Source organism: Notolepis coatsorum (genome assembly GCF_963971535.1).
Source record: "Notolepis coatsorum genome assembly, chromosome: 11".
Lineage (NCBI taxonomy): Eukaryota > Metazoa > Chordata > Actinopteri > Aulopiformes > Paralepididae > Notolepis > Notolepis coatsorum.
Genome location: NC_140175.1, coordinates 118,363,422 through 118,377,494, shown reverse-complemented (window position 1 = coordinate 118,377,494; position 14,073 = coordinate 118,363,422). Strand labels below are relative to the sequence as shown.

At 38.0% G+C, this 14,073-nt stretch overlaps 1 protein-coding gene and 1 long non-coding RNA gene across 2 annotated transcripts; one reads left to right on the top strand and one right to left on the bottom strand.

Annotated features, from left to right (window-relative positions):
• Nucleotides 1-414: 414 nt before the first annotated feature.
• LOC311237252 (uncharacterized protein) lies at nucleotides 415-4,017 on the bottom strand (the record flags this gene model as incomplete). Its single annotated transcript, XM_084325059.1, has 6 exons — nucleotides 3,998-4,017; nucleotides 3,813-3,907; nucleotides 3,338-3,464; nucleotides 2,839-2,956; nucleotides 1,604-1,680; nucleotides 415-531 (listed from the first exon to the last, which is right to left on the bottom strand). Exons 3-6 carry the CDS (start codon nucleotides 3,449-3,451, stop codon nucleotides 415-417), a joined length of 426 nt encoding a protein of 141 aa, XP_084181185.1. The 5' UTR covers nucleotides 3,452-3,464; nucleotides 3,813-3,907; nucleotides 3,998-4,017.
• Nucleotides 4,018-8,947: 4,930 nt separating this feature from the next.
• LOC311236759 lies at nucleotides 8,948-12,895 on the top strand. The gene is made up of 4 exons (XR_014620247.1): nucleotides 8,948-9,047; nucleotides 11,270-11,445; nucleotides 12,090-12,227; nucleotides 12,322-12,895. It is a non-coding gene; the product is annotated as an uncharacterized lncRNA (long non-coding RNA).
• Nucleotides 12,896-14,073: the final 1,178 nt, after the last annotated feature.

The window sequence follows — 14,073 nt, the reverse complement described above, 5'->3', positions numbered from 1 at the left end:
AAAGGAGAAAATATTAAAAACAAAAAATGAAAGCTTATCAACTGAAACACTGTCATTCAGTGATTGTGTTTATGTATGACAAAAACAGGCAAACAGATTTTTAAGTGTAAGTACAGTATTAATGTTTGCATGTAACTGCACTTTAACTGTTCCACAGTAAGAGGGCGCTATAGGCGTAAGGAGACGCAGCTATTGTAACTGACGTCAGGTATCAGGTATAAGGGATTGTTCCCTGCCCCTCTGTCTCTCTCTCTCTCTAGCTCTCATGGAGAGCAGGTCTAGTGGCGCAAATGTACATATTAAATAAACCACGCCAGTTAAGGCTAAAGGAGACCTCGTCGTCATGACCAGTTATTGCTCCCCATGTGACTCTGTCAACACAGATTTTCCCCCCTTTTTCTTAATTATTCTGCCCTAGTTGCAGAGACAGCAATTCCAATTGCTTCCTGGCTTCTTGGCTTCTTGGAGTTGGTCCTGATTCACCCCCAGGCACTGCTCATGGAACCATCTTTCACAGGTGTCACACTGTAGCTGTAAAATGAAATGAGTCACCATCAAATCTGATACATCTTGTCATCGGAAATGATGAAGTAATGAAGTGCAATAGAGAATAATTTTGGCAAAATTAGATTCATGTCAACTTTATTACATGTAGCTATAGTCTGTAGCATACTCGCCTCAAACACCAGTTTAATAATATCAGAAAATAAGTATATTATGTCTAAATTTTCAGTTTTTCAAATAGAAATGTTTTTTAGGTAGTTATAGGTAGAAGATTTATAGTTCTGGGAAAACCCCATGTTGCATCAGTATAATGTAGTTACCTTTTGGTATTCATTGGTCAGTTATGTATTGCATACGACCCTGCTTCCCATGTTTTAATAGTGACTTACAGGATGTTGGTGTGTGAAAGAGGACACCAGCAGATAACACACACAAACCTCTCTCCAAGTGGTCAATTTGTGTTGCCTCAAGGTATAATTTGGTTTCCAGGCCTGATCTGGTGGACATGTACCATCAGTCTCCCAGCGGCGTAGAGTGAGGTGGAGGAACCGCGGGGTGTGCTAATTCAGTGCCCCATATTGCTATTTTCCAAGCTAATGTAGCTTTGTCAACGCTGCATTGAGGCTATTGTCATCATGTGGGTGGACTTAGGCTCAAACCTGGGGTGAAGTTACACTTTAATTTAATATGTTGCTATTAGACATGATTAGAATTGTCAGTATCCCTATTCCACTACTCATCACATTTTATATTCTCTCTGTTCATTATATGTGTAAACAATGTATATACATTACCATTTATCTGAGAGAAGTTGTCTTGACTGTTTTGTTAGTAAATCAATTTATATCGGTTACACAGTCATTTTGAATAGAGTTAATGTGTGTGGGCTGCAGCAGGGCTGACGCACGAGGTTGGCGTAAAAACATTATTCGCCATGCGCCGAAAAGTAGAAATCGAAGCATGGCCCTGCAGTATTTTCACTGGACCGCCTGATCTGGATAGACCCAGTGACTCAACAGTTTTGTAAATACATCTAATATCATGAATAGAATTTGATTAGAATTGATTAGACACACTATACACTACGACAAACACTCACCCAATCTGTAGTGGGAGGCCCAGATCCTGGGGGCTTTGAGGCAGAGCACATTGCACAGTTGTCCTCCATTTGAAACACTGCAGGAAAAGAAAATATGTTATTTAGACATACTGTATATGTATACAGTTAACAGAACAGAACAACATATAAGCAGACATACATAAACAATCCGTAATATTCGAAACATTACTAGGCAATGACCTGTATGCAACAAATAAAAAAATGCAGGAATTAATATTTGTCACTGTTTCACTCTAAGCCCTGTTTTGTGTTCCATATTTCACCCATGCCTCCTGCCACTCTGCCTGTAAGCAACACTCTCAAAGAACACCTATGGGAGACTGCAATTCGAAACTGGCCCCTACAAATGTCTTAACCCAGTTGTACAGCAAATTACCAAGTATGGCTTTGTCAGTATTCCAATGTACATTGTACAGTGTGTGTCCCCCCCTACCCCAACCCCCCCCCCCCCCCCCCCCTCCAATGTACAACCCCCACCCACCCACCCGACCCCACCCAACCTCCTCCAATGTACAGTTTCTACGTCAAATGTATATACTCTTTTTCTGGACACTTTTTGTATCACAACAGTACTGTATTTGCAAATCTGATATGTCATAAATGTATAGATGTAGCAGTACTGTCTATCTGTATGTCATGTATGTCATATATGTTATGATGAATTGAAAATGGGGGACCCTGATGTAAACAAGACGAAAGTATTTCTTTGGTCTGCATCCCCTTAACACCCCTGTATGTATTGAGCTGTACTGTACCCATTCTGCAATCTGTTAATAAACTTTTCAATCAATCGTTCAATCTTCTGTTATTTTTTTCAATAAACCACCTATAAACTGTTCCTGGATGCCTGGAACAATCTGTATTCGTTTCCTCTTCCCTGCTCTCCTGATACAAACCGTGACAGGTTAAGTGTCAACATTCCTTATTGCAGCAGGAAAAAAAGTTATTCTTCAACTGTTAATGTCTCAATATAAGTAAAATTAATATAAGTTATGGGTTCAAGTGAGATATGTATGGGATATTTGGTTTGGGCCCTGTGCTTAAAATCTATGATGCTGTAGGCTATAAATGCTGTAGTGTGTGGACTCAAAGGCAATTTTACAGGCTGTAGTTATTGTAGATTTGTTTGATTGCATTGGATTAATAGAAGATAATTATTTCCATAACAACTAACTAAGAACCATAACATAAAGCAGGACAAATGACTTACAAACCTGAACCATTGAGTATTGAAAGTGCACACTTTCTCCTCTCACAAGCCATCTCCTTTTTGGATGTCCCAAAGGACATAACTGGTAATGCAGGAAAGGCCTCCATCACTGCTCTTGCCATCTACACACCAACACACACAATCACACTTGTCATCTATTCTGCGCTACATCGTTTTTGCCAATAAAATTAATAAATTGAATTGATATTTCAATAAAAAGGATCAAACTATTAATAACTAATACTTGTAATGAGGTAATTAACACAACTTGAAGAATGTACATGACAAACTGCTGTGTCAACAACCAGCCCTCATCACTTTTCCCCTAAAAAATAAACTGAAAATTGATAATTTAGAAATGAATGACTTATCTTTTAACATCATTGACTATTTTATTCTTTAAACTTGTATAATAATCAAGCGACTGAAATAAATATAAGAATATATATATATGTAGCAGAAGCATAAATATTACATATAGTTAAAGTAAAAAACGATGTTACCATGGTAACTATGACCCCACAGCTACTGCCATCACGTTGAACTGGATGGTTCATGGTTGCTCCTCTCCATTTGACAGTCCCCCAGTCCTCCTTGCCATAGCAGGTCCTCCTCATCTTGAAGTAATCCCTTTGTAAAACACATTGTGGAATAGTCTCTAATGTAACTCCCAACAGACACATGTAGAATACAAATCTTTAAATATTGTGTAAAATAAAAACACTCCATTCGAACAATATGGACACTGGAAAATATTGTAGGTTACCTTGCTTACTGAGCTACTTCATTTAGAATTGTGTACACAGATACTAAGGGCGGGATAAGGAAATATCATTTAAAAAACAGCTGAGACCACCGAGCACAAAATAAATGCTTCAGTGGTGTGGGTTTGGGAACTTCTGTTAACATACTTATACATGTTTACTTAAACACAAAATATAATTCTAAGATCACTTAATATCTAATTTGCTGACTTACCGTACTCTTTTCGCAGCATTTTCCGAGTCTGCTTGCTCTTTGGTATTTGCCGCTGGATCCACCAAAAATACTGATCCTATGGCAGGAAATACGTACTAAAAAAAAGTGATGTTATTTCAAAACAGCATCGAACATTATATACATATTTAAATGAAAGGGATTTCTGAATGAAAACAATCACTAACCAGCAACTTCCAGTGTGTTTCGTCAACATTTACAAAGGCGATCACAGCTTGATAATCATTAAAGTTGATCTATAACAGCAATACAAATACTTTTAAGTTCTCTTAGGAATATGATGCCTTATTTTATTAAAAATAAATCATGGTGTTTCAATTTGTATATTAAATTACAAAATAGAAAACCCAAAGTACTATAACACAAAATGTACACATGCAAGTAAGCCATTTCACAGACAAATTTGGCTCTACAAGGTGTGGATAAGTAAAAGGCATGAAAACACACATTACCTTTCGCAAGCCGTGCCGATTGAGCTGGGTTCGTTGTCCAAAAAGTATAATACCTGCTGTGTAATGATTCAGTATATAAATTGTGTTTCCAGTGTTGAACTGGTTGGCATACAGGTGGAATAGGCCCTCAATAACCTAAATCCAACAATTGAGATGAAGACAGAAAAAAAATACAGCGGATTAAACGCTAATAAAATATATAATACAATTACATACTAATTTTTTTTTTTTTTACTGTGGGTAATATTGTTTTAACCACAAAATACCTCGCCCGTTAGCCACTTGTGAGGTCTCAGAGTGCGTAGCTCACTGTGGTGGATCAAGAAATTGTCCCCTCTAGAATGGGAGGGGAGCACAGCAACTACAACTTCAGTGGTCTTCCTTTTCCACATTGATGTCAGCTGCTAGTCTAAGAGGTACTAAGTACAACCATGGCAGTTTCATAAGGTGCTTATGGGAAAATCTTTTTTTATCCCACATCAAAGTTAGTCGAAAATGCTGATTCTGGGGACTTTGAAACTCAAATTACTCAAAAAGTACACAGTAAAAATATTTCATATAATTTGTACAAGTAGTCTAAGAGGTACTAAGTACAACCATGGCAGTTTCATAAGGTGCTTATGGGAAAATCTTTTTTTATCCCACATCAAAGTTAGTCGAAAATGCTGATTCTGGGGACTTTAAAACTGAAATTACTCAAAAAGTACACAGTAAAAATATTTCATATAATTTGTACAAGTAGTCTAAGAGGTACTAAGTACAACCATGGCAGTTTCATAAGGTGCTTATGGGAAAATCTTTTTTTATCCCACATCAAAGTTAGTCGAAAATGCTGATTCTGGGGACGAAAATGCTGATTCTGGGGACTTTGAAACTCAAATTACTCAAAAAGTACACAGTAAAAATATTTCATATAATTTGTACACGTAGTCTAAGAGGTACTAAGTACAACCATGGCAGTTTCATAAGGTGCTTATGGGGAAATCTTTTTTTATCCCACATCAAAGTTAGTCGAAAATGCTGATTCTGAGGACTTTAAAACTGAAATTACTCAAAAAGTACACAGTAAAAATATTTCATATAATTTGTACAGGTAGTCTAAGAGGTACTAAGTACAACCATGGCAGTTTCATAAAGTGCTTATGGGAAGAATTGTTTTTATCCAACATCAAAGTTAGTCGAAAATGCTGATTCTGAGGACTTTGAAACTCAAATTACTCAAAAAGTACACAGTAAAAATATTTCATATAATTTGTACAGGTAGTCTAAGAGGTACTAAGTACAACCATGGCAGTTTCATAAGGTGCTTATGGGAAAATCTTTTTTTATCCCACATCAAAGTTAGTCGAAAATGCTGATTCTGGGGACTTTAAAACTGAAATTACTCAAAAAGTACACAGTAAAAATATTTCATATAATTTGTACAAGTAGTCTAAGAGGTACTAAGTACAACCATGGCAGTTTCATAAGGTGCTTATGGGAAAATCTTTTTTTATCCCACATCAAAGTTAGTCGAAAATGCTGATTCTGGGGACTTTGAAACTGAAATTACTCAAAAAGTACACAGTAAAAATATTTCATATAATTTGTACAGGTAGTCTAAGAGGTACTAAGTACAACCATGGCAGTTTCATCAAGTGCTTATGGGAAAATCTTTTTTTATCCCACATCAAAGTTAGTCGAAAATGCTGATTCTGGGGACTTTGAAACTGAAATTACTCAAAAAGTACACAGTAAAAATATTTCATATAATTTGTACAGGTAGTCTAAGAGGTACTAAGTACAACCATGGCAGTTTCATAAGGTGCTTATGGGAAAATCTTTTTTTATCCCACATCAAAGTTAGTCGAAAATGCTGATTCTGGGGACTTTGAAACTGAAATTACTCAAAAAGTACACAGTAAAAATATTTCATATAATTTGTACACGTAGTCTAAGAGGTACTAAGTACAACCATGGCAGTTTCATAAGGTGCTTATGGGAAAATCTTTTTTTATCCCACATCAAAGTTAGTCGAAAATGCTGATTCTGAGGACTTTAAAACTGAAATTACTCAAAAAGTACACAGTAAAAATATTTCATATAATTTGTACAAGTAGTCTAAGAGGTACTAAGTACAACCATGGCAGTTTCATAAGGTGCTTATGGGAAAATCTTTTTTTATCCCACATCAAAGTTAGTCGAAAATGCTGATTCTGGGGACTTTAAAACTGAAATTACTCAAAAAGTACACAGTAAAAATATTTCATATAATTTGTGCAAGTAGTCTAAGAGGTACTAAGTACAACCATGGCAGTTTCATAAGGTGCTTATGGGAAAATCTTTTTTTATCCCACATCAAAGTTAGTCGAAAATGCTGATTCTGGGGACTTTAAAACTGAAATTACTCAAAAAGTACACAGTAAAAATATTTCATATAATTTGTGCAAGTAGTCTAAGAGGTACTAAGTACAACCATGGCAGTTTCATAAGGTGCTTATGGGAAAATCTTTTTTTATCCCACATCAAAGTTAGTCGAAAATGCTGATTCTGGGGACTTTGAAACTCAAATTACTCAAAAAGTACACAGTAAAAATATTTCATATAATTTGTACACGTAGTCTAAGAGGTACTAAGTACAACCATGGCAGTTTCATAAGGTGCTTATGGGAAAATCTTTTTTTATCCCACATCAAAGTTAGTCGAAAATGCTGATTCTGGGGACTTTGAAACTCAAATTACTCAAAAAGTACACAGTAAAAATATTTCATATAATTTGTACATGTAGTATAAGAGGTACTAAGTACAACCATGGCAGTTTCATAAGGTGCTTATGGGAAAATCTTTTTTTATCCCACATCAAAGTTAGTCGAAAATGCTGATTCTGAGGACTTTAAAACTGAAATTACTCAAAAAGTACACAGTAAAAATATTTCATATAATTTGTACAAGTAGTCTAAGAGGTACTAAGTACAACCATGGAAGTTTCATAAAGTGCTTATGGGAAAATCTTTTTTTATACCACATCAAAGTTAGTCGAAAATGCTGATTCTGAGGACTTTGAAACTCAAATTACTCAAAAAGTACACAGTAAAAATATTTCATATAATTTGTACAAGTAGTCTAAGAGGTACTAAGTACAACCATGGCAGTTTCATAAAGTGCTTATGGGAAAATCTTTTTTTATCCCACATCAAAGTTAGTCGAAAATACTCATTGTTCTATAAAAAGGACTTTGAAACTCAAATTACTCAAAGTACACAGTAAAAGTAGTTAATATTATTTGTGCAAGTAGTCTTGAGAAGTATTAAGTACAAACATGGCAGTGTAATAAACTACTTATGAAATAATAGAAATGAACCACATGCCATCCTTTACTTTGAAATCCTCACCGGAAGTGTTCCTCTGTGGAATTGTCTGTAGCTTTAGTTTAGTGATCGAATATACTTACTGCGCGTCCTATTGATTCGATGTTCAATAATACTGCACATACGAAACGTCCTATTGATTAGACTAAACGTCCTATTGATTCGATGCGCATTCAATGTCATATTAAGTATTTCTGTAAGATCTACTTGTGAGACTGTGTTCAAAAGTCACGTCGGTTCATTACAACAGCGTCCCAGGCTTGTTTTAATGCATTACCGTAAACCTGGAACTAATCGCGCACTCGAAAAACAAGAGCGGCTCACTTGACCACGCAAAAGCAAAAGACGGCTCACTTGACCGCAGTAACGAGTGGTGGTCACTGCTGTTTTCAAGTCCAATTGATCGTCAAATGCGAGGGGAGCACACAAACAAGAACAACTCCGTTATAATCCCATACAAAGAGCAAATTGACTGGCTTAATGCACAAAGAAAACAACACATTTCGAGTAGTCTTCCCTTGTACACATACTGTAAACAGTACTGTATATTCTCGAAGTCAACTTCCTTTGACTGGGTAGAGCAGACGGGAGAGTCGACCAAAGCAGACCCTGGTCCCCCAAGTCAAATTCTACGTATGTCTGCTCTACCCATTTCATAACAGGTGAGAATAAGGAACACATATTTATATAGTAAATTAAGTTGTATTGGCTGTGAGGCTGTAAACAGCAGATGTTAGCTGCTAGCTGATTGATTGATTAGCTAGCAGTCTCTGCTAGCTACTTCCCCATAATAGTCCATTCTCAGTGTAGCCTACATGCCTTTTTCATTTTTATATGTTACTAGTATACTATTTATCAATCACATTCAGTGTTGTTGTCCTTGCTCTAAGGACTTGTTATTGAATAGTCGTATTGCTTGTAATATACATGTCATATGTATACACTCTCTGTCAGGATCTATGGGGTAACAGTACTGTATATTTGCATATCATATTATGTCACAAATGTAACAGTACTATATACCTGTATGTCATGTATGTCCCTATGCCATAAATGTCATGATGTCATGTATGTTGAGTATGTCACAAATGTCACTATGAATTGAAAATGGGGGACCCTGATGTAAACAAGACGAAAGTCTCTCTGGTCTGCATCCCCTTAACAATTGTGTGTATTGAGCCGTACTGTATTGTATCCATTCTGCAATCTGTTAATAACATTTTCATTCATTCATTCATTCAGGTGCAAAGGTCAACGACCAAACACACCCAGACTACATTCCATCTGTATTCCCTTCAACATCACAGTCTACACCATCTACGTCAACGAACATCAGTCGCCATGAGCGGCGTGCAAAAGCAGACCCTGGTCCCCCAAGTCAAATTCTATGTATGTCTGCTCTACCCATTTCATAACAGGTGAGAATAAGGAACACATATTTATATAGTAAATTAAGTTGTATTGGCTGTGAGGCTGTAAACAGCAGATGTTAGCTGCTAGCTGATTGATTGATTAGCTAGCAGTCTCTGCTAGCTACTTCCCCATAATAGTCCATTCTCAGTGTAGCCTACATGCCTTTTTCATTTTTATATGTTACTAGTAGGGATGCCCCGATCGATCGGCCACCGATCGTTATCGGCCGATAATCAGTATAAATATGCGATCGGTGATCGGTGATAATGCTTTATTTTCGCCGATCGTCAAAACAGATCTCACTCGCTGAGTTCTGTCTCAGACACCGGGAGCTGCACACAGTGCTGCGCGTCTGCTCCTCCTCCAGCTCCTCCCGCACGCATGTAAACACGGGTCTAGTCTAGTCTAGTGGGACGGGACCTCCATCGTTAGCTACCGTTACAAAATGACCCAGTCAACTATTCACTTTTAGTTTAATACATGATGAGGCATTGTCTAACTGAACGGTATCTAGCCGGCTAGCTACTGATAGCTCCTGATATCAACAAATGCTCCAGCAATAGTCTAGTTATCTAGTACTAGTGTATGATACCTCTGTTAGCTCACGTTAGCTTAGCTCACTGTTCAAAACGAAATGTCCCATTCAACTAAATAGTTCACTGAGGCGTTGTCTTAACGTTATATTTCCGGCTAGCAGTAGCTACAGACAGCTCCTGATATCAATGTCTTATAACACTCATTCGATGCATATTCGAAGCCCGGCTGCGTGTACCTGTTCCGCAACAGTAAGTGACTTCCGGGGTAGGCCTGATTGGCCCCGACAGGCACGTGACGCGGCAAACTCAGGACGCGCAACGAGGCTGCTGAGAGCTGTCGCGCGGAAATAGGCTGTCTATTGCCATTCTCTAACACAAACTCTAACCTTAACCAGCTCCTTAACAGCGCCTAAACTTAACCGTTCTAACCTTAACCAACTCCGAAACAATGCCTAACCTTAACCTTAACCTTAACCATGCCTAACCTTAACCATAGAAAGAATATTGCCATTCTCTAAGACAAACTCTAACCTTAACCAGCTCCTTAACAGCGCCTAAACTTAACCGTTCTAACCTTAACCAACTCCGAAACAATGCCTAACCTTAACCTTAACCTTAACCATGCCTAACCTTAACCGGCGAAAGAATACACGTTAAAAAAAAAATCACGTTAAAAAAAAAAGATTTGATGGGATTCGAACTGACCAACAACGGACCGCAGGATCGCAGGACCGCTGCTCTGCCAGGTGAGCTATAGCGCCGAATGAGAGTCATGGCGTATTTGGACGGTTACGTAATTCCGTAAGCTCTGCCGCTCGGCTCCGCGGAGCGTGCCGCGCGGCAGAGAAAGTTGCGCGTCACGTGCCTGTCGGGGCCAATCAGGCCTACCCCGGAAGTCACTTACTGTTGCGGAACAGTTACACGCAGCCCGGCTTGCGTCGCAGTCACTAACGGGGATAGCTGAGGGAGTAGGGTATATCTGCAGAGCCTAGGGTAAATCTGCAGAGCCGAATGTGATTTGATCAAAGCAGAGTATACACACAGACAGTGGAGATAGCGAGCATTTTGACTTGTTGCGTGGTGGCGTTGTCTCGCAGATAATACAACTACAAGTCTAATTATATAATATATATATTTTATATAAAAAAAAAATTACATAATTTTTTTTTTTTATTAATCAAAAACGATCGGTATCGGATCGGTATCGGCCGATATGGCTCAAGACGATCGGTGATCGGTATCGGTGGCAAAAAACGTGATCGGGGCATCCCTAGTTACTAGTATACTATTTATCAATCACATTCAGTGTTGTTGTCCTTGCTCTAAGGACTTGTTATTGAATAGTCGTATTGCTTGTAATATACATGTCATATGTATATACTCTCTGTCAGGATCTATGGGGTAACAGTACTGTATATTTGCATATCATATTATGTCACAAATGTAACAGTACTATATACCTGTATGTCATGTATGTCCCTATGCCATAAATGTCATGATGTCATGTATGTTGAGTATGTCACAAATGTCACTATGAATTGAAAATGGGGGACCCTGATGTAAACAAGACGAAAGTCTCTCTGGTCTGCATCCCCTTAACAATTGTGTGTATTGAGCCGTACTGTATTGTATCCATTCTGCAATCTGTTAATAACGTTTTCATTCATTCATTCATTCATTCATTCATTCAGGTGCAAAGGTCAACGACCAAACACACCCAGACTACATTCCATCTGTATTCCCTTCAACATCACAGTCTACACCATCTACGTCAACGAACATCAGTCGCCATGAGCGGCGTGCAAAAGCAGACCCTGGTCCCCCAAGTCAAATTCTACGTATGTCTGCTCTACCCATTTCATAACAGGTGAGAATAAGGAACACATATTTATATAGTAAATTAAGTTGTATTGGCTGTGAGGCTGTAAACAGCAGATGTTAGCTGCTAGCTGATTGATTGATTAGCTAGCAGTCTCTGCTAGCTACTTCCCCATAATAGTCCATTCTCAGTGTAGCCTACATGCCTTTTTCATTTTTATATGTTACTAGTATACTATTTATCAATCACATTCAGTGTTGTTGTCCTTGCTCTAAGGACTTGTTATTGAATAGTCGTATTGCTTGTAATATACATGTCATATGTATATACTCTCTGTCAGGATCTATGGGGTAACAGTACTGTATATTTGCATATCATATTATGTCACAAATGTAACAGTACTATATACCTGTATGTCATGTATGTCCCTATGCCATAAATGTCATGATGTCATGTATGTTGAGTATGTCACAAATGTCACTATGAATTGAAAATGGGGGACCCTGATGTAAACAAGACGAAAGTCTCTCTGGTCTGCATCCCCTTAACAATTGTGTGTATTGAGCCGTACTGTATTGTATCCATTCTGCAATCTGTTAATAACGTTTTCATTCATTCATTCATTCATTCATTCATTCATTCATTCATTCATTCATTCATTCATTCATTCATTCATTCATTCATTCATTCAGGTGCAAAGGTCAATGACCAAACACACCCAGACTACATTCCATCTGTATTCCCTTCAACATCACAGTCTACACCATCTACGTCAACGAACATCAGTCGCCATGAGCGGCGTGCAAAAAGGAACTCCTCTTCATACCATCGTAAGTGATATCATCTAGTTTTCAGTTATGTGCCAAAATCAATGGGTTCCTAAATTGCAGTTTCTTATTAGTATGGTTTTTATTTCATTTAAAGTGACTCCCCACAAGAGGACTAAACGTTGCAGCCAAGACATCCAAGTTGAGGCAGCAGCCCAAGTTGAGGAAGCAGCCACACCTCCCATCACTGAGCAGTCTCTGTTTGACGAGATGCAGTCTCTCAGAGAGGAGAGGGATGCAGCCAAGGAGGATGGTGACCAACAGAGAACCAAGGTCGAGTCAAGCTCCTTGACCGCTTCATCTGTGGACAGCTGCGTCACGACATGTCCTTTGACCTCATTTCCCACATCAGAGGTGTGTCAAAGGCAACAGTCATCAAAGTGTTCTGGACCTGGATAGACCTGATGTACGTCAAGCTTGACTTCTTGATTAAATGGCAGTGCAGGGACCAAATATTCTCAACCATCCCCCCAGTATTCAAAACAAAGTTTCCCCGTCTCACATTACAGTTCTACTTTTGTTTTGATGTGAAAAGTGATGCTGCATAAGATGACTGCACTTAGCACTGACTGAGAAAGTACACATTACAGTTCTACTTTATAAAATGCTAATTGTAAATATGTTTGTCAATGTCAATGTTTGTCAACCACATACCAGGGGCACAACAACTATAGCAAACATCATTTTGAAAGAATAACCTTGCTTTATTGTTCAAATATACAAATAAGAATGAAATGTTCTGTTCTTCTATTGCAGTTTTATATGTGAGTGCTATTTCAGCATGCACAACAATGCAAGTAAAGAAAATGCAAAACTAACTTCTGCTATTGCTTTTTTTTAGATACAAAAATACAAAAAATGTATTGTCACATTAACTTTCTGTGACTGAGTGCTATTTCACAACAATGCATGTAAAAAATGGTTATTTTTTTTAGATACAAAAATACAAAAGTGCTATTTCAAGTTTAAACATGCATAACATATGCATAACAGCAGCATTGGCAGGCCTACAATTTCAACATGCACAACAATGCATGTAAAAAATGCTTATTTTTTTATATACAAAAATACAAAAGTGCTATTTCAAGTTTAAACATGCATAACATATGCATAACAGCAGCATTGGCAGGCCTACAATTTCAACATGCACAACAATGCATGTAAAAAATGCTTATTTTTTTTATATACAAAAATACAAAAGTGCTATTTCAAGTTTCAACATGCACAACAATGCATAACATATGCATAACAGCAGCATTGGCAGACCTACATTTTCTCCAAGAAGGAAGCCATAACATAAAACTTCAAAAGGGCTAAAAACTAAATTACAAACATCACAAAACAAACTGGTCAGACTACTGCTTGACCTTACTCCTAGAACGCACCTCACCCCTGCCCACTTTGACAATATAGGATGGCTTAGAGTAGACGACAGAGTACAGCAACTTAGTTAGGGTTAGACTTCTTTTTCTTTTTTCTGCACTCCGGGCAATACCATGTCTTGCTTTTCGGTAGCCTTTTGAGGTTTAGACACCTGGGATGGAACCAGTCATCACAGGTGTCACAGCCAACCATGCTCTCTGATTCTGTTGTTGTTTTACACAAGCAGTAGACTGGAGTGCTTATGCTGCTGGCCGCCTGTTGCTCCTGTTGGGTGGGTAACACTGGTAAATTTGTGGCAACATTCTTTTTATTATTTATTTTTTATTTAAAAAATATTATTTTGTATAACTCACCCTGCCATACAGTCACAGTGACCTGCAACCACCTTTCCCGTGCCATCTAAGGCCACCCAAGGATGATGTGGATCATCATTCACTCTGTAGGATGGTCTGACATCCGCCCGCAA